Source organism: Panthera onca, chromosome B2, assembly GCF_046562875.1.
Source record: "Panthera onca isolate mPanOnc1 chromosome B2, mPanOnc1 haplotype 2, whole genome shotgun sequence".
NCBI classification, from domain to species: domain Eukaryota; kingdom Metazoa; phylum Chordata; class Mammalia; order Carnivora; family Felidae; genus Panthera; species Panthera onca.
The window spans coordinates 35,335,824-35,356,317 of NC_138343.1; the positions used below are offsets into that span (position 1 = coordinate 35,335,824).

The 20,494-nt window shown below is 55.0% G+C and overlaps 1 protein-coding gene across 2 annotated transcripts; it reads right to left on the reverse strand.

Moving 5' to 3' along the window:
• Nucleotides 1-48: 48 nt before the first annotated feature.
• On the reverse strand, nucleotides 49-18,703 carry MTCH1 (mitochondrial carrier 1). Of its 2 annotated transcripts, none has more exons than XM_060615361.3 (12): nucleotides 18,356-18,703; nucleotides 14,461-14,545; nucleotides 10,513-10,619; nucleotides 9,894-9,971; nucleotides 9,456-9,513; nucleotides 9,057-9,108; nucleotides 7,454-7,513; nucleotides 4,664-4,757; nucleotides 2,519-2,566; nucleotides 2,250-2,317; nucleotides 1,953-2,028; nucleotides 49-890 (listed from the first exon to the last, which is right to left on the reverse strand). In XM_060615361.3, the coding sequence occupies exons 1-12, from the start codon at nucleotides 18,674-18,676 to the stop codon at nucleotides 819-821; spliced, it is 1,119 nt and encodes a 372-aa protein (XP_060471344.1). In that variant the 5' UTR covers nucleotides 18,677-18,703; the 3' UTR covers nucleotides 49-818. The 2 variants fall into 2 exon arrangements, with proteins under 2 accessions (XP_060471344.1, XP_060471343.1); XM_060615360.2 differs by having other exon boundaries at nucleotides 4,613-4,757.
• Nucleotides 18,704-20,494: the final 1,791 nt, after the last annotated feature.

Genomic DNA, 20,494 nt, shown 5'->3' on the forward strand with positions numbered 1-20,494 from the left:
GTTGAAAAAAAAAAAAAAAAAAAAAAAAGAACGGACTCTCCACAAAACTCCAAATCACCACCGATACATTTATTTGAGGGAGAAAAGGTCAAATCTTACCGGGAACTTTTAAACCGAATAGTACGAGAGACACTGACCTGCCTAACTTCTGGGTGTTCACAACTGCACAGGTAACCAGATCCTGCATGTGAGGCATCACCATTAAACCGACGAGCATTTGATGAGGGAGACACACTCTGAGCAGTCACATGATTTCCCATTCAGAAGGTGCCCGCCTCGGCATCAGAAAAGTAGTGTTGAGAAGAACGAAGGCAGAACGTGGCAAGGGCTTTCTCGCACAGGCCTAGACATGATGGCGGCCTCATGAAAGCGGATCCCGCCGTATTTACAAAGCAGGGGGGGCAACGCTCCCAGCTGAGGCGCAGGATGAGGCTGGGGCGGACGAGGGTATGAGTGGGGGGGTGGGAGCTGACCCCGTGAGCCTTTTCCCATCCTACCTGGGCCTCCACTAGCCATTCTCTGGCCCCCTTCACAAGGCAGACTTGGCACGTGAGCGAAGGAAGGGGATTGTGCCCGAATGCCCTAGGCCTGCCCCACCCTCCCCGGACCTAACAGGTAACCAATCCACTGGGTGCAGCCTCACCCCCACCCAACCCCCACTTCTGGACAGACGCACGGTAAATACGGAAACCGAAGCCCAGCTGGCTGGAGCACATCTAGGTGTTGTTGGGTTGGACTCATCTGACAGGTGCCCGACACGGTCAGGCCCCACCCCCGGTGGCCGAGCTGACACAGCATGTTTTTTCAGGCGATTCAGGTTACTCCAGGGCAAAGCACGATCCTGAGGACACCCGGCGGAAAAGCAAGCTGGAGCCACGGAAAAGCTGGCCCTGGATTGGAAGCAACAGTCAGGTCAGTGAAAGGGGCCACCAAGCTTCTCATCCTGCCCCTGAGCAAGGCCAGCAGGGGACAAGAGAGGGTCCAGCAGCTCAGAGACCCCAGGGTCAGGCAGGGGTGGAGGGCGCAGGCTTGCAATCCTAGAGGGCAGTGTCAGAATATGCCACGTGCTGAGGCACGAGGGAGCGGACTGCCTCACGTCACAGGGTGTCCAATGTCGCTGGGGCTACTCAGCAGGAAACCCCCATAGAGGAGACTCGCTGCCCTCTGGCTTCAGACACTTCGGGGACTCCCTAATGCCCATGGGATGTGACGTAGACCTGACGGGAGCTGCTGGGAAGAACTGTGTCTCTTGCTCCCTTGCTTCCTCCCACCTGTCCTCTTCTTGATCCTGAGGCCTGTCAGTGTGCCGGCTCCTCCCCAGACTGCTGCCCCACTTTGCTTTGAGGCAAACCAAGGCTAGGAAAAGGCAAGGATCTGCCCTGAACCAGACACCTGGATCCTTGACCTCTGGGCCCAAGGGCTGCAGCCCAGCAAGAGGGTGCCTGGGCAGAGAACATGAAATCCCAAGACGGGCACCCTCGCCGCATGGCCCAGTTCAAGCCTCGGGTTCTCCTGGACACCAGGGATGACCCACAGAAGGGAGGGGTCAGCCTCGGACACAGCAGCTGCTCGTCAGAAGTGCTCCTGGCCGCTGCGTTGTCAGCCGTGTTACTCGAGGTCTAAGGTCCTGGGCTTCAGGTTCACCACCTACCCCATGGGCTCCCTCACAGTATGAGTCTTTAAAAGTTGAGGAAGAAAAGGACACGGTGTCTAATGTAAAATCTATAAGCAAATTCAGATCTAATGACCTCACATCTTTTCTAAAATAAAGTGAAAATTTAACGAAGATGCCTTACGCCAAAGGTCTCCGTTCTTTATCCTCCCTACTGACAACACTGGACCCCAGGACGATCCCTTGTCTTCCCACGCAGCGTCAAGTCCACAAAACCGTCTCACCTGATTGACGTGGGGGAAGAGCGGGGGGAACCTCCTCTGTTAGGAGCTTTGCCTACCTGCACACTCAGGTATTTCCAGCAGTGGATCCAAGATTTGAACACGGGGGAATACGGGGGGAGCCCAGCCTGCAGCCTGCCCAGGAAGGAGAGCACGTCAGCCCCACTGAACAACGGGAGACGGATCAGCCAAGGGACAGGAGGTCTCAAGGGGTGGCCCGGAGCTGCCACCACCCACCTCCTGAATCCCCCTACACATAGAGCAGTCGGGAGAAAGCAGAGCACCGGACAGCCTCAGCTGGACTGCCACCCCCCACGGTCCTGGCAGGGTGCCGGGGGGGAGGGGTGCACACCTACCCGCAGTTGTTCACAGCCATGAGGTCACCGACCAGCAGGAAGGGGTAGGTCAGCATGCTCACCGCAATCTGAGATCCGGGGAGACATGAATGGCAGCGACCCCACCACCGCCACCAGCCCGTACCCCGGCCCAGGGAGCGAGGACACGCTGTCCCCACACCCTACACCCAAGCCTGCCTCCAGCCACCATTAGAGCTGGCTTCCCAAGCCCAACCCAGGCCCACAGGGCAGCGGAAAGGGCAGTGGGCTGAGCAGCTGGCTCGACTTACCCCCATCACAAATTTGGTATAGCTCCGGATGGCCAGGGCCTGGCTGAACTGGAGGGACAAGAAAGGGAGACCGGTTTGCTACAGGTACCTCGGGATGCAGACTTCAGACAAGCACCCTCGCCCCATGCTACCTGGTCTGCGGCCCCCCCACCTCACCCTGCACACCGGCCTCACACACCCTCTGGGCTCGATTCCTTGCACACTGCTGCACAGTGTTCCCTTTTAGGGCCCACCAGTGGCTTCTGTGGCCTTGTAGTCAGAGCCAAGGGCAGCTCTGAGAGACGGAAGTGGGGTAAGTGGACTGACAAGGCTTTGGAGAGCCCACCAGGGATGGTGAGGAGCACAGGTGCAGGCCACGTAAACGGGATCACTGGCCACTGGCCTGTGTACCCCAACGAGCCGTGAGTTCCAAGGGCGTGGCCTGGGTCTGCCTCGATCAGTGTCCAGGGCTTGGCACACAGTCGGTGGTCAGCAGGTGGACGAAAAGACAGACACCCCCCCCGAACTCCCCAGACACAGAATCCTGGTCCTGCAGCAAAAGGCGAGGGGGAACTCGAAGCCTACTGCTACCCTCCCACCTTAGCAAAGTCTCCCTTCCGAGCCCCAACATCTGAATTCTTTGCCCAGGGGACGGCCCCTCGCTAGGAAGGGTGACTACCTGTGCCTCGGCTTCCTGGGGCGTAGCCATCCTGCCAGGCGGATGCCCAGTAACCCCAGACGGAGGCTTGCGCGGCTGCCTCACAGGCAACCTCACCTTGGCCTTTAAGCCACACGCAGAAGAGCGCTCGCAAAGCCCTTTCCGCGACGCTGGTGACTGCCTGTGCTGGTGGTAAGTGCAGCAGCCCCTGGTCAAACACCCGCCCGCCTGGACTCGGGGGAAACCCTCCAGCTGTGGGCCACCCCTCCCCCCACTAAGATGCCCCGGCTGTCCCCGCCTTGCTCTGCATGTGACAGCAGCAACACGCCGCCCGCCCTCTCCCCAAGGCCCTGAGAAAGGGCAGGGCCCTGGGTGTGTGCCACTCTGACTGCAAGTGGGAGCTGGCCTCCAGGGAGCTTTAGGAACCTGCTTACGCTGAAAGGCCAGCGAGACTCACCTACCCAAGGCCAGCCCTGGTTTCCCTGAGCAGAGGCTCTCAGCTGGGGGGGGGACATTCTTCACCACACGACACACGCCCAGACACAGACATATGCAGGCTATGAACCCCCACCCCCACCACGAGGTGGTTCTGACAGACAGGCCCCCAGCCCGCCTATCCTCCTGGGGCTGGCAATCCCTGCTCTTAGCGTGTCTGGCTACTTGCCCATCACTGCTCCCCAGCTCAACCTGGTTCAGGCAGAACCTGTCAACCCACCAGGTCCCCAGACACCTTTCTGAAACAAGCGCCTTTTACAAGGATCAAAGCCTCCTCATGCTTGACCTAGCCTGCTGAGGTCTGTGCAGACCAGGCTGTATGGACCACTGCTAACAAAAGAGTGGGGTGTGCCTATCAGGTATACTTCCTAGCCGAAGTAAAAAAACCTCGAGGCGGGAGGAAGCACCCTCAGCCGAGCACAGGGAAAGACCCAGTCCCAGCCCTGCTGAGTCCTAGCCCAGTGCCTCTGGAGAGCCTCTCAATCTTTGGGTCTCAACTTCTCTACCAGTAAAATGGGACATTACACCTGCCCTGTTCCTTTCACAAATGGGGTGCTGTTGGGATCAAATACCATAATGTTCACAAAAGAGTGAACGTTAAGCATGAAACATGAAGCAAAAGTTAGAGGGTTATTAGCTGGTCTGTGTCCTGATTTCCTGATTCCTACTTGGATCATTTCCTCGGATAAGCTGGGATCCGTTTTATTTCTAAAACTGCCCAAGGACATGCATTCCATGAACTCCTCCAGGTCTGGTTGCGGATCTTGAATCTCCCCTCTGGAGCCCACTCTCCCCAGAAGCAAAGCTGCCCCCGGGACAATGAGAGGCCCTCTTAGCCCACTCCCCAGAGACTCCCTAGCCCTCAGGACCTTGGTGCTCAGATCCCAGAGTCCTCGAGTCTGCCCCTGACCCTGGGCATCAGCGGTACACGGAAAGATTGACAAGTCCTTGTTCCAACCAACCTGGGAACCTGGATTCTGGTCGTTTCCCAGCCCCCCTGGGGTGTCACTCACGCTGTCATCCACCAGGTAGGCATTGATGAAGTGGGCCAGCAGGTTACAGCCCCACAAGAAAACCACATCTCCAAGGAGGTGAGGGATTAAGCCGCTAAAAAACAAGGTGAGCAAAGATGAGCAGGGGAGGGAGGGGAACATTTCTTGGGGGCTCCACGCCCAGGAAGGAGGCAGGGATGTTCCAAGCTGAAAACTTCAGCATAGCCAAAAGTACCGCCTCAGGACAACAGCCTGCAGGGGCCATGTGGGCCAGTGGCTACCCGGGCCAGTGGCTACCCACGCCAGGAAGGCAGTGTGCTTTTCTCCGTGGGGGTGTCACACACCACATCTGATGCCACTAAGTCTGCGGTCTCACAAGTGGTTTTCAAACTACAGAGGCCCGGCCTCAAGATGTGAATATTGCTAAATCTGGGATTTTCAAATGCAGAGTGTGAAACAGGGTCTACACATTGATAGTTTTCTCCTGGCCTCTTTACCTAATCAACTCTCACAAAACACTCTGCTCCATGCATCTGTTGTCTTCACCCCTAGAATGTTCCATTGAAGCCATTCCATACAAGCTTTTGCAAAGAGGACTGACAGTTAAAATGACGGCCTTTAGAATTAAACAGCTCTACAAAATGCAATGGAAGGTCCCTAAGATACGGTGCAGAGGGCAAAAAGCCAGATTGAGATCAATAGGTCCTGCGTGCTATTTGTGGGTTTTTTTTTTTAATGTTTATTTATTTACTTTGAGAGAGAGAGTGCATGCACATGCGAATGTGAGGAGAGGAGCAGAGAGAGAAGGAAAGAGAGAGAATCCCAAGCAGGCTCTGTGATATCAGCACAGAGCCTGACGTGGGGCTCGAATCCAAGCTTTTCAAATATTTTGAAATAATGTCCTTAATATCTAAACATGCAAACACGTTAAAAAAAAAAAAAACACAAGTTAAAAAAAAAAACAAAAAACAGGGACACCTAGGTGGCTCAGTCAGTTAAGCATCTGACTCAGTTTTGGCTCAGGTCATGATCTCACGGTCCGTGGGTTCGAGCCCCATATCAGGCTCAGTGCTGACAGCTGGGAGCCTGGAGCCTGCTTCGGATTTTGTGTCTTCCTCTCTCTCTGCCCCACCCCTGCTCACGGTCTGTCTGTCTCTCTCTCAAAAATAAACACTAAAGGGCGCCTGGGTGGCTCAGTCGGTTGAGCGTCCGACTTCAGCTCAGGTCACGATCTCGCGGTCCGTGAGTTCGAGCCCCGCGTCGGGCTCTGGGCTGATGGCTCAGGGCCTGGAGCCTACTTCCGATTCTGTGTCTCCCTCTCTCTCTGCCCCTCCCTCGTTCATGCTCTGTCTCTCTCTGTCTCAAAAATAAATAAATGTTAAAAAAAAAATTAAAAAAAAAAAACCACTAAAAAAATGTTTCAAAAAATATTTGCAAAGCTCAAAAAAATGTATATGACACACCTATGTTATAAAGGGACGTGACTAAAATGAACTTCAAGAATGCCATCTGCAATCTTGCTGCCCCGACCTGTGCTCAGACTAACCACTCACATAAGCTTTGGTGCCTCCTCAGTCCTGTAACACATATGTATCACCTGGTCTGCAAATACGTGATAAACAGAAGAACCCAATGAGCAAGCGTGTGTTGGGTCAGAATCTCTTCACACACCAGAAGAGGACCACAGAGTAAGTATGAAAACAGCCAGAGGTGGGGCCATGTAGTTTTATGGTCTGATGTACCAGTCACACAATCAAATATTCATTTTACTTACACACACACACACACACCTGAATATAGGAGTGTGTGAGTGTGTGTATAGATCAAGGTTTTTCAATCCTGGCACTATTGACACTTAGGGACAAATAATTCTTTGTCTTGGGGGGCCGATCTCTGCGTTGCAGGATGTTTATTTTAGCAGCATCCCTGGCCTCTACCCACTAGATGCCAACTGTGACAAGCAAAAGATGTCTCCAGACATGACCAATGTCCCCTGGAGGCAAAAATCACCCCCTGGTGAGAACCATTTATTATATATCACATATGCGCGCGCGCGCGCACACACACACACACACACACACACACACACGCACACACACCTACATGGTCGTCTCTTGGTTACATGAGAGATCCTGCATAAAAACTCCTGACCAACTATAAAGCCACAATGAACAGAGGACTCCGTGCTTAGACACGTATGTCACTGCCAAGGTCTTAACAAGGCCAAACAAAAGCCACATGTCAGGCTTGGCTCTTGGGTCTGCTTGTGGTTTATTCTGTCTGGACACAGTCTTTTTGGTCTTTCTCTTTTACATGTGAACTAAGGCGGAGGCAAGACAGCGAGGAGGGCAGGGATCCGCGGTCCTCGGGAGATCACGTGCCCTGCCTCTGGCCGCTCCGCACAAACACAGGCTCAGCAGAGCCGGGTTTCCCGACTTTTCAGGAGAAGCCAGAAGTATGGATTGCCATGTGGAATACCCTAGATAGAGTGCCCTGGCTCCTGAAGATCGGCCTCAGGGCAAATGGACGGGGTCTGGGGGAGGGGCCCGTCAGTCCCTCTCCGCAGCGTGTGGGACACGCAGTACCATTTCTGTGTGAGCCGTGATCTGCAAAGGTCGGGATGGCATCGGTCCTGACAATCCTTGGCTCACACGAGCCCCAGGGCTGCACGGAGCCAGAATGCAGCTATGCAGGCAGGACGGAGCCCAGTGGTTAGTCTGAGCCTGGCAGCTACAGCCTGGGAGGTTGAGAACGTGTCTGTTAGTAGAGCCACGCCACTTGGCCAGCTATGGGGTACAGAAACTCACGTACACAAAGAATCCCAGCAGCCCCTCCTCTTTGAAAATCTTCCCGATGGAGCTCAGCACGCCGCTGTGAAGAAGGCAAGACAGGGGTACGAGGTCACCCAGTCACTGTGGAGAAGACCACCCCTGGGGGGTGGGGGGGGGTGGGGGAGAGGAGAGGAGAGGAGAGCCCACCATCCCTGCTCAAAGCCATCCAGTCCGGGCTGGGATGCAGAGAGGAGATTCTGTGTTACCAGGCAGAAACCAAGTGGAGAAGATTAGAGAGAGCTCTCGTCTAGGAGTGAGGGGCACTGACACAGTTCACGGGGATGGGAAACCCACTCACCCCAGGATAGGAGCCTAACGGTTCTCTACTACTGCCTGCTGTGGATCTGGAATTTGGGAATTGGCCTCCAGTCTGGGCTGCTGCAAAGGTAACAGGACCTTCTCCTGCCTGGCCCTAGTGCCTATCCCTGGCTCAGCAGCCTTCCAGCAGAGAAGACTGCATGCCCGACAGCGTGAGAGCAGGAGGGGTGGCGAGCGGGGAACCACCTGCCCAGAGGGCAGAGAAGGAACCTGAGGCAGAAGGTCCTGTAGCAGAAGGCCCCAATGCAGCCTGGGAAAAGTCACCTGGCCCTCCCCAGCAGGCGCTTGGAGATCAAAGGACAGGCTGGCGTCAGGTATGAAACGCAAAGCAGGCTTAAGAGCAATCTCTACGACTTGTGGCTCGCAATGCAAAGTGGCCTATCCTGAGCAGAGGCCCTACAAAGCCTAAGTGGCAGGGGAAGTTTAACAGAGAGACGATGGGAGCCGAGGTTACTCCCAAGTCACCCAGCCCTGCCAGGCCCCCAGCCCTTCTTCTTGGCCACTGGGGCTCTGAGCCAGACCATCCCCTCATGGTCGTGTCTACCAACCTCGCGGTTTCATTTTGGGAGAATGGGCCAACCTCCCATTAGTGAACCTCAAATGAGGCCACGGCAGCCGAGTTGCCTGGGTAAGCGGCCCCACAGGACAGCTGCCGGAAACAACTGAAGCCACGAGATAAGAGTCTTGGGAAGGGTAACAGAGATGTGTCCTCCTGCCACGTGCCTCTAGGATCTGCCTCCTGTCCTCCACAGGGTTTCGTGGGGCAAGGAGGACAGGAGGGCATAACCGTCCCGGGGAAGAGCTCTGTCCACACAGCTCTGGCCCCACCGCACTGAGCTCACTGCGGGCCCGGCAGATGCCGGGAGGTATTCGGTGAGCAAGCAATGGAGTGGGCCCCCGCCCATAGGGTGGAACCGCCTCTTAGCAAAAGATGAAACGACCTACAAGTCAGCTCTGTGAGAGCTGGAGAAATGGTTAGGGCAGAACTAGGGGGTCCAGGATGGAACCCTAGTGCAGTCCCAGGTGGCACGGTCCAAGCCAACTCCACTCCCACTCACCCCTCTGCAGGGCAGCCCCGGACATGGGATCGAGGGGAGAAAACGCCCCTGGACACTGTCGATGGCCGCCCACTGCCATGTTCCTCTGAAGCTAGCACGTTAGAACGAGAGTAGAGAAGGGACAGCAACTGACCCCAGCACGGCCTGTCCTGGCAGACTCTGAAGGGTGACAGGACCACTCCTGCCAGTCCTGGAAGAATTACCCACCTGTACTTGGCCTCCCGTCCCACAAACTGGACCATGCAGCGCATTGAGATGACTGAGGAAAAAGAAACACACGCAGGTAATGTCGTGGCCAAAACCCAGGGCACCCAGCTGCGGGGTGCCCGGTGCAGCGGCTGCTGCCCAAGGCCTGTGTCAGAGCGCAGCAGGGGAGGAGGGCCTCTGGGATTTCCCCGTCGTACCCCGTGACCACAGCATCCCATTTCTTCTTGCCCGGGAAGGGCCCCTGCTCCCTGTGGCCAGGACTCCCTGCCAATCTCTCCTCAGTGTGGTTCCGGGGGAACACCCCACCCCACTACACTTCCCAGGGCTCTACCGCCGCCAGCTTCAGTCCACAAGGGCTTATCCCACAGGTGAGAGGCAGTCTCCAAAGGGGTGGCTCACCGTGCAGGGGGTGGGCCAGCATGCGGGACACGCACTGCATCATCATCTCGTAGGAGGTCTGGAAGAGAGCAGAGGGCAGGGACTTGGTCTGGCCTCTCTCTCGAATGGGCCCTCAAGGGGAACACAAGCTCTTACAATGGACAAACTGGGATCCCACAGCCCCCGATGGGGCCAGTTTACCTCGGATAGCCCCACCTGTCACCCACCCCCCATTTCCTCCGCCCAGGGGTGCGGCTGGGTCTCAGGCCAGGCCCCATGATGGCTGACAGGCTTTCTGGGATTCCTTGCAGTGGCCATGCCGGGGCTCCTTCCATGTCCCACCCTACCCATGCGGAGTGAAGAGCCAACCCTGTCTCTTCAATGACCTGTCCAACTCGGCAGTGAGAAACAATCAGACTCCCCTCCGGGGCCTGTCCCTCTCCGACCCCAGATGCCCACCTCCTTCACCACTTTCTTCAGGGAAGTCTTCATGTCGTCCTTGTTGGAGACCTGCTCGATCTCATCCGGAGGGAAAACCTGAGGTACAAAAACAAAGGAGTGGGGTGCCCGGCTGACGCAGTCGGTGGAGCATGTGACTCTTGATCTCAGGGTCGTGGATTCTAGTCCACGGTTGGGCATAAAGCTTACTTAATTAAAAACAAGAACAAAACCCCCAAAACCCAAAAAACTTTGCCAAAAGCAAAGTTCAGCTATGCCTCCTCAGTGTAACTCTTAAGGGACAGGAATGGCAGGAATCAGCTCCTACTATTTTCCCTGCAGCTAGGTTCACCTCTGGTAACCCCAGGGCTGGAGCTTGGCGGGGGGTGGGGGAGGGGACCCCTCTCCCCCCACCCGCGGTCACAGCTTGTCACAGCTCGGGGAAAGCGGGAGGACTAGGGACGGGAAACTTCCCAGTCAAGGAGGTGTTGACGCACCAGGGTCTGGGGCCTGGCTATGGCGCCTGGGTGTCCCCTGGGAAAGGAGAAACCGGACCAGTGCACATGGCTGCCTCTGGGGCCACCAGGGAGCTTGGGGAGAACCTCAGGCAACCGATCCTGGCTTTGCCCCCCAGGCTCACCTTCTTCATACTGCCCCGGGTCACAGTGGAGAGGGCATTGGACATCAGTCGGGGGCTCAGGCCTCGGAACAGCCCTATCTTCCCATCCACCTGCACGATGTACTTGGCTACAAGAAAGCAGAGGTGGCAGTGTCACACCCCCCCCCCCGCCCCGACACCCACCCCTGGTCACCGTCACACCCAGACCAGATGCAGCCTGTCCCTCAGCACATGCTGACTTGGGTCACGGAAGGGGGCAGCTGTCCAAAGCCCACAAGCAATCAGGCCCCAACCCCAGAGTCTTCTCTAGCCCATTTCTTTTTGTAAAACCTTCAAAATGTATTTTTGCCAAAGTCACAAATTTTTGTTTTAAGTTTGAAAAATCGACTTGGCAAACTCAGCTAGTGTTTCAACTCAGCAACTTAACTGCTACAACCCACAAACCAATTCTGTTGCTTATAAAAGGAAATGTTTCTCTTGGGGCGCCTGGCTGGCTCAGTTGGAGGCACGTGCGACTTCTGATCTAGGGGTTGTGAGTTCGAGCCCCACACTGCGTGTAGAGATGACTAAATCATTAATTAAGAAACAGTTTTTCTTGGGGGAGAGAAAAAAAGGAAAAAGAGTGCCCGCAGGCAATGATGAAGTTTGCAACCTAAGGGAGGAAAAAGGAAAAACTCCCAGAAGAAAGGCTCAAGAATGTCCCCTGAGCATACCAGGAAGAGGACCACCCTTACCCTGTGCTGCACCCAGGCCCCACCTTAGTACCTGTTAGCATTTATGACTCACAGCAGGGGATGAGGTGGGGAAACAACATAGCTAGTGGAGAAGTAACAGGCACCAATGAACTATTCTAGAGAAAAAACTTAAGCAGTCAGGGAAGGTAGACCCTACCTGTATGAATCAGTGTTTTTTCATTAGGATCTCTAAAAGGATACCTCTCTTAATGTTTCATTATTTTTTTTTTAAGTTTTTTATTTACTTTGAAAGAGAGCGAGCGAGCACGAACAGGGGAGGGGCAGAGAGAGGGAGAGAGAGAATCCAAGCAGGCTCTGCACTGTCAGCATGAAGCCGGCCACGGGGCTTGAACTCACGAACTGTGAGATCATGACCTGAGCTGAAACCAAGAGCTAGAGGCTTAACCTACTGAGCCACCCAGGCGCCCCGGGATTTTATGTTTTTAAGTAATCTCTATACCCAACGTGGGACTCGAACTTACAACCTCAAGATCAAGAGTCGCATGCTCTACCGACTGAGCTAGCCAGGGGCTCCAATGTGTCATTATTTTAGTATCAACTTTTAAACTACGATCATTTTTTTTTTTTTAAACCTGCATACCTAGAAGCTAGCAGAACTTTCTCTCACTGTGCTCCCCTTCCAGACCTGACTTCAGCTCCTTAGCACCACGCAGTGGCAGGAACCGGCAAATGCACCTTTCTCTCCACTGCAACATGTCTGCCAACCCAGCATTTCAATGTCGCTGCTAGAAAGGGCTCATGGTGGGGCCGGGAGCACCTGTTCCCTGCATATTTAGCTTCCTGAGATAGGGGTGGGACTGGAAAGAGAAGAGTAGGAGGGGACAGGACACTGGGTGACACAGCAGGGTGCCCTGCTTCAGAGTGAACCAGGGGAAGAAAGGTTTATTTTGAGGGAGGGGAGCTCCAGCCAGCAAGAGAGAGCCAGGTAGGAAAAAGTCTTAGAGGGATCATGAGTGAGTCACTTAACCTCTTTCTAGCTGATCTGCCCACCAGTAAAAAAGGAGCAGGAACTCCTGTTTCTCAGAGCAGAGGAAGGCAGGCAAAAATTCCTCCAGGGGCCTTTGTGGGCCCAGAAGGTCCCATAGCCAGCCAGGGGCTCCGTCACGCCATGGTTTCTCTCCAGGAATTTCATTGTTACACCAAAGAATGTCACGACAGCTACGGCACTTTCCAACATGACATGGGGAGGAGTAGATGTTGTCCAGACAGCATCTAGACATGCAGACAGCTGAGCCCCCTCCCTGACGGGAGAGCAGGCAGGGTGTCTAAAGCGGCCTAACGGGCATCTGTTTACAACATCTGGACTGAAACAACATTTACACACGCGGCGTGAGCAGGGGCACCTCAGAGCTCTGCTCATCTCTGCAAGAGGCAAAATGTGGGTCAAGACCCCTCTACCGTGAGACCTTCCGGGAATGACTGTGTGACACAAGTAGAGACAGTCTGGGCTCTGACCTGGGGTCCCTCATTCGGCTAGAGCGTGCGTAGAGGCCACAATGGAGGGGCTGGCAGCCGGCCACGCCGGCTTCCCACAAACCCAGTGTTAGCTTTGTACACTGGCTTTCCTGTGCCTACTTCTGGGCCTTCTCCCTCCCCCCTTCACTGACGGTTTTTAAATAAAAACAAATACGGACACACTTCCCCACAAAATGGTATGTTCTGCCTGGCCCTAGACTACTCAATGTCATGGTGACAAAAATGGAAGACAAACAGGACATCAGATTCTGCCAAGAGTGTGTGAAATTTAAAAAAGGTGACAGGAGGCAAAACCACAGGTTATTCAGCAGCAAGATTTTCAGGGGCGCCTGGGTGGCTCAGTCGGTTGAGCATCTGACTTGGGCTCAGGTCGTTCTCTCATACTGAGTTGGAGCCCCACATCTGGCTCTCTGCTGTCAGCGCAGGCCCTGCTTCGGATCCTCTGTTCCCCTCTTTCTCTGCCCCTTCCCGTTCACACACGCATGCACACTCAAGCTGTCTCTCTCTCTCAAAACACACACAAAGAAAGGTGGGGTGCCTGGGTGGCTCAGTCGGTTGAGCGTCTGACTTCAGCTCAGGTCATGATCTCGCCATCTGTGAGTTCGAGCCCCGCGTCGGGCTCTGTGCTGACAGCTCAGAGCCTGGAGCCTGCTTCGGATTCTGTGTCTCCCTCTCTCTCTGCCCCTCCCCTGCTCATGCGCTGTGTCTGTCTCTCAAAAATAAATAAATGCTTAAAAATATATAATTAATTAATTAATTAGAAAAAGATTTTCAGAGAACATTCTAGACTAACCAAACAAGAAAGAAGAGCCGAAGTGGAGGGAGCCTGAGGGTATCAGCCGGCTGGGAACATGGAGAAGCAAGGGCACATTTAAAGAAGTCTAAGGAGGGTAGGGACTGGGAGAGAGGCAGCGATAATGGGTTTGAAAGGCTTTTGGCCAGCTGGCGCCTGGGGGTCTGGGGACGAGCAGTGGAGGCAGCCAGGTGGGCTCAGGTGGCATTGGACAAGCTCCAGTGAGGCGGGCCGCTGGTGGACAGACCTCCCAGGCAGCAGAGCCGCGGAGGGGGCTGGGGGCTGCTTGCCTGAGGGGCCCGGATGAAGAAGCAGACACAGCTTTGCAGACTAGAAGCACAAGGCCAGAGCAGTGAAGCGATCTGCCCGAGCTCGTGCAGTGGGTCGGGGCACGCCAGACATGAAGCGCAATGCAGCGTGTGCTGGCCGCCCTGTGCCCCCTGTGTGGAGGTGCCTGAGTGGGGTCCACTGCCTGAGGGATGCAGGGGAAAGAGGAGGAAGAAGGAAAAGAACCCAGGAAGCCCCCGACAGGCCTCCTGCTGGACTAAAAGGAAAGCAGGAAAACTGGTAACAGCCCAGACTGCTCAGAAATCAAAAGGAAACCTCCCCGGACCCCCCCCCCCCCCCCTCAACACTTCCAGGCACAACTTGGAGCGGCAGGGATGACAGGGACCAGTGTCCTGGCCCGGCCCCTCCTGCTGCCTGGGCTGTCGGCTGGTAGCTGCTGGCAGAGGAGTTAGCCCAAAGCTGCATTGTTCACCTGCTCCCGCCTCAGCAACCCTGCTGCCTCTGGTCACTCTTTGATCCCCTCCTCCCTGCCAGTTCTGAGCGTGGGTGCCACGCTGTCCTGTGTGTTCCCGGGGGCCAGCTGGGCCTGCTCCCCCTGTGACGTGCGACGCGCTTTTTTTGTCAGCACGGGCCCTCCTGCCTGGAAAGCACACTCACCATAGGTGAAGAAGCTGGGCAGATAGAGGACCTTCCTCCCCAGCACATTGGTCCCGATGGTGGGGGGCATCGGCTCATGACCCACCTTCAGAATCAACAAATACAAAAGCAAGGTCAGATTCTATGGCTGGTCCGGCTCACCGCTTCTCATACCCCAGGCCTCTGCCTCTTCTACAAATTCCAATGCTGCTCTTGCTGGTTTCCCCAGCAAAACATACCAGAAACGTCATCAGAATCTAGAACCGTCAGCATCACATAAGCTCCCAATGAACGGAAGTGTACAGTCCCAGATCCCTACCCCCTACCATAATCCAAGTCACCCCATCCCCCAACATTCTCACCTTCAAATGCCAGACATTTCCAGTGTTTTTGTGTGCTTCAAACCCTGCACTCATCTCAGAATAAATCTCAGTTAAGTCCCATCTCTGGGCTAAAACTTCAGTCCAACCTCAATCCCCAGTGTGCCAACTCCAAAACACATCCCACCCCCGCCTTGGTCCTGAACTTCAGGACAGCTCAGCTCCACCCCAGAGTGCGGCCCACACTCAGGTTCCTTTCTGCACCCAACGCAGACGCTGACAAATCAGTCGCTCTCGCTCCCAGGCCGAGCAAACCGTTACCTCCAAACTCGGCTGCTCCTCAAACAATTCCTCATCTGTATTCTAATCTTGATCACTTCATAGCCCTGTGACAGAATGACCCCCCTCATTTCTGTAGGGCTATCATAATTCTTGCTGTATAGAGGCAGGTTATGATGACAGTAGCCATTAAACTCATGGCACGATGGGGGGTGCCGGGGGGAGGGAAGGACAGAGCCACCCACACACCTTTGAGGAGGTGGGGTCTCTCTCCTGAAGGGTGAGGCCATTTATTATGCTGCCAACTGATGAGGAGAGAGACTCTGCTGTCAGGGAGAAAGCAAGGTGCCTGGGAGACCAGCACCTGAGTGGAATAGGAGAAGGCCCCTTCCAGGACACAAGCCGTGACCCTCAAAGGAGGCCAGCCAAGCCCCTGCACCACAGCAGCTCCTTTAGGATGAGGAAGGGAGCAGGGATGGCAGAGTTGGGATGTTCTGTCTTAAAAACTGGACTAGGTATGCTTCCAGGGCTTTCGTAGGCTAATTTCCTCCCTTCTTCACCTTAGTCAAGTGTTTTTGAAAGTTCTGGCTGTCCCCTGTCGATGTGATTTTGAGCTACCGGAGAGATTGCGGACTATAGATGAAAAACCCTCCACGACGGTGACCTTCTTTAAAAAACAAATTCCAGCCCAGGGGAGTTGAAGGAAAGACATGAGCCAGCTGACCCGTGCAGTGAGCCCTCCCCTGCTAGACCTTTCTCCTGCTTGGATAAACGTTCGAAGGTTCTGACTTAAGTTTTGATTTTGTTCTCTTCGATAGGCAGTATTCCCTTCACACCTTCAACTCCCAAGCGTGAGCTACTGTTCTGTTGCTGTCTCCGTCTAGTCACAACTTGGGAGTCCGAGTAATTCCAAGCGCACCTTTAAGTCTGCTGTGTCCCCTCACCCCATAGTCCCCCAGTTCGTTGAGTCTATTTCTTGTGCTTGCACCTGAGATTATGAAAGGCACACATCGCAGCCCTATTCCCCTCATTCTCAAGTTTTCGTTATTTGTGCCCAAGTCCCATTCACCCTATTTCATCCCCAAATCTGTTTCCCCAGTCCCAACCACAGCCAAAGCTGTAACTCTGTATCAGGCACTGGTGGGGCCAGTTCATCACCCTCAAATCCCGAACTCCCGAAACTTAACACAGACGAACCCTGATATGAGGCCCTGCGTTCTTAGTCACTTGATCTAGTCAACCCCCAGACCTGCCACTCCGATCTTGCCACCTGCCCCCTCAAACAGGTTCTGCCTTTTCTGCAAACTGCTGCTGACTCCCGAGCTCTACCTACTAAGGTTTCACCCTGAAACACGTTACACTCAGCACCAGCTGGGTTCAAATCAGATAGACCACCCAAGTGGGCTCACCCATCCTCCCCCACCCAGTGCTTTGGTGTTCCTCATTCCCAATTCCCTCTTCGAATCGCTTGTATTTCAATTTTCTCCTCAAACCAGTAAACCACATCTACCAAGGTCCAAACGATGAACCCTCCCCCCGCCCCTTTCCTTATGCATTTCAGCACCCTCCACTCTACAGACTCTCCTATCTCCCACCCTAAAAACACAACCCTCACCCAATCTCACTCCGTCAGAGGAAAAACTCAGCTCTTGGGACCCTTACTTCTCATCTCGGGTAACAACCAGTTCCAAAGCCCCACTCTCTCTCCCAAACCTGTAATCTCTATTGCTGAAAATACAATCCTAATCCCCCAAATCAAGCAGCCCTCACTCCCCAAACACAACCAAATGCCAGTCCCAATCTCCCCCCACCAGCCATTTCCAAATCTCAGTCACAATTAGACGCTAGTCAGGCACCCTGATGTCCCCGACCGAATCTCCTCATTCCTTGTCATACTCCCGGTCACACCTAAAAACCCCTTGCCCCATTCCTCAGATCTCCAACTGCTCCCATTCCAACCGAACGTCCCCCTCCCCCCCACCAATCTCTCAGCCCAGTTAAAGAGATAGTAAATCTAACACCCATTCGCCTCGACTCAAACCTCAAATCTTGGTTGGTCTCCATCTCAATTTTCACACCCCCGCCCTGCCGCCGTTCCCCTAACTGGAAAATTCTAGGCTAAATCTTCAGTTCCAGTCCAGGCTGGAATCACCCCCATCTAAACAGTGCCTATCTTAGCCACCCACCTAATTCTGCCAAGTGCACCCCCTCCACCCCGCCTCCTTCCAGCTCAATCTCTCTCTCTTTCTCAAGCAGTCCACTTCATCTGCAAGGTCTTGCTGGCCACCACCATATGCCAAGTGCCCCTGCATGGCTCCATTCCAGAGTCATCCCCACCTTGGCCTCAGTTTCTGCCAGCCTCTACCAATCTTGCCACCTTAAGTCCCAACCGCCCCTCCTGCCTAATTCCAATACTTCCATAACCCATCCCCCCCATACAAGGACTGTTGAGTCCCACCTCCCGACCCCAACTGTGACTTTCATTTTCTCTCCCAAGTGCGTCATCCCTTTCTCCCTAAAAGCCTCCTTCTGGCTCCCCTCTCCATAAGAATCGCCATCACACCCCTCCCCCACTGCGTCGCCCTATCTGTTCCCCTCCCTCAAAACGCGTCACCCTGTCCCCTCCTCCCACCAAATCTGTCGTCGCCATCAAACTCATAGCGTTCCCTTGCTAAATCCTCTGCCTTCGCCCTGTCCCACCAAATTCCCTCACCATTAAATCCAACGCCACCTTCTCCTCTCCACCTCCCTCCCCCGAGGCTGATGCTCTTTCTTCCTTCTCTCCTAAATTTTTGGCCCTGGCCTCCAGTCCTTTGTCCCCTCAAACAGCTTTAAATCCATCTCTATCAAATCCAGAGCTCTAGCTCCCCTCTACTCTAAATATGTGCTCTTCATCTAAATACTTTGCTTTGGCCCCCCAATCCTCCTCCCCGCCCATTCGCCAAAACTTCCCGCCCCTCCCCCATTCTGTTGCTTCTTTACTCGCCCCCAAATGCTGCCCCTTTCCTCCAATTCCAAGTTCATCACCTCCCTTCCTTCAACCTCCAAATCCTCTCCTTCATCCCTTCGACCCCTCCCCTGCACCCGCCAAATGCCTTGTTCCTTTCATCCTCTCCCAAATCTGTGGCTTCTATCCCTTCACCCCCAGACCCATCAACGCTTCCTTTCTGTCCTATTCCTTCAGCTCACCAAACCTGCCGTCTTCCGCCCCTCTTCCCAAATCCGTCACCATAGGCTCCCTGCCCCCATCCTTCTCCAGATCCCGGCCTGTCACCTTCACAGCAGCCCCCATCTCCCGACGGCGCCCTGGCCCCCACCTGGATGAGCAGCTTCACATAGAGTAGCGGGTGGCTGAGCGCCGTCACACCAGCGCCCAGCGCCACGAAAAGAGCCTCGGTGGTCGGGGCGTTGTCCCCGGAGCCCAGGCCCCCGGACGCGCCGTCCATCCTGCGGGCGGAAGGCTGCGCCGCGGGTCGAGGGTGGCGCGGGTGTGCACGGTGCGCGGGCGGCGGATCGCGAGCCCGAGCCTCGACCCCCGCCGCCGCTCCGCCGCGAGCTCCCGCTCCTGCTCCGGCTCCCGCCATCCCCGCGGCACCGCCGCGAGCCCAGGGCACCACTTCCGGGTCCGAAGCCCCCATGGCGCCGGGCGGCGAGGTCACTCCCCGTCACGTGACGGGGGGCGCCCCGCCCCTAGTGGCGTAAGGGGGCGGGGCCGGGCCACACCACTCGCGGCTGCGGGGGAGCGCGGCTGTGTGGCGCCGCAGGTGGTACGCGCCGGATGTGGGCCTGGGGCGGGATTGGGGCCTGGACCATCGCTGGGTTGCAGGCCGGGCGTCAGTGGTCGCGAGCGGCCCGAGCCGCGGGTTCGGAGAGTGTGAAGATTGCCGCCAGCCGGGGCGCTCCCCCGGGAGCCCCCAGGAAGGCGGCGGGGGCGGGGCTCGGCGGCTCTGCCAGCCAGACGCCCCCAATATGGTCTTAGACGCTTCCAAACCCCCTCCCCGGCTTCGGGAGTTTTCTCCGCAGTCCTGGGCCCGCCTCCTTGCGGCCCAGAGCGCAGACACTGTGGCCTGCGAGACCTCCTCCCCCAGTTTGAGCCCCTCCGCGGTCTCCAGTCGTGTCTTATCCCTTTGCCCTCCTCACTAGACCAAATCCAGGCGCCCCTTAACGACTGTGGCCGTCCTGCTTTGCAACTGAGCCTTTGCGAACGTCCCTTAGAGCCCACGGTTAGGAAAGTGGCCCTAAAGTATTTGCGTATCTCCCTCACTAGATGGTGAGGGTTTTAATCTGTCTTTTCTTGGGAGCATACGCAGGTCCTGGGCTAGGCTCCGAAAGTCTTATAGTTAAATGGGTAGTGATAACTGGCCCTTCAGTCACACTTACTATGTGCCAGACATGGTCAAGTGCTTTGCGACGACGTGTTAAGAACAATCCTCATGACAACCCTGCGAGGAAGGTACTTACTACAGCAATTGCCTTCTCCCTGTTTGTAAACGTGCCCACCCTCACCCCCAGCAACACCTAGAACAGTGCCCTGCTGGCTGTGGAGGTGCTCAATAAACGTTTCTGTTTATATGGAAAAGAATAGAGTATCCCGGGGTCTGCAGGGACACAGCAGTGGGGCACCTGTCCCTTTGCCTGTACTTATCCTGTGTTCATTGTGAGAAAGTTCTTTAGAATAGACACATGCCTTCTGACCACTTAGACCAGGTTTCCTGCAGTCTGCCCTTCCTGACTCCCTTCCTGCCTTGCCCCCTAAATAGTCAACTCTCCCCTTGCCACTCCTGACAATAAATACTTCATACACTGCCCACGTTGAAATCCTGCCTGCCTGCTTCCCTCCCTTCCTCTCTTCCTTCCTTGGGCTCACTAACCCAGGCTTGTTGTGGTCTCAGTCAATACAAAGCTTTCTAGCCCTTTCAAGTTATGTGCTTCCCCCTTGAAACATAACCTTCACCAAGCCTACCTCTAGCCCCCAGGAGCACTTTAAAGGACCTCCTTTTGCCTGGATTCTGATTTCGCTTTCTTATGGGAAGCTTTAAAGTCAAGTTCACCCACAGCCTATGATAACTGCAGTACATTAACTCTCCACCCAGAAGAAGTCAGGGCTCTGGGGGACGTGGGGGGGGGGGGGTGGGGTGGGGGGGCAGTTTACTTCACTTTACTTCTGAAACTTCTTCACACAAACCTTCTCCTTTTCTGGGTTTTTCCTCATCATCTTTCTCCACCTGGTTTTCCTTCTGAACTTGACTGGGTGTTCACCACTAGGCCTTTTACTCTGTCTCATTTACATGATCACCTAACTTTTTGTGTGTATTTGGGTCCTTTGAGTCTGTGGTTCCATAAGGCAGCTACATTGTTATCTTGCACCAAATATGGGGATGTACGTACAGTACATTGGTTATAAGTGACTGAACAATTTCCCTAAGCGAGGAAATTAAAGTAAAAATAGATCAACT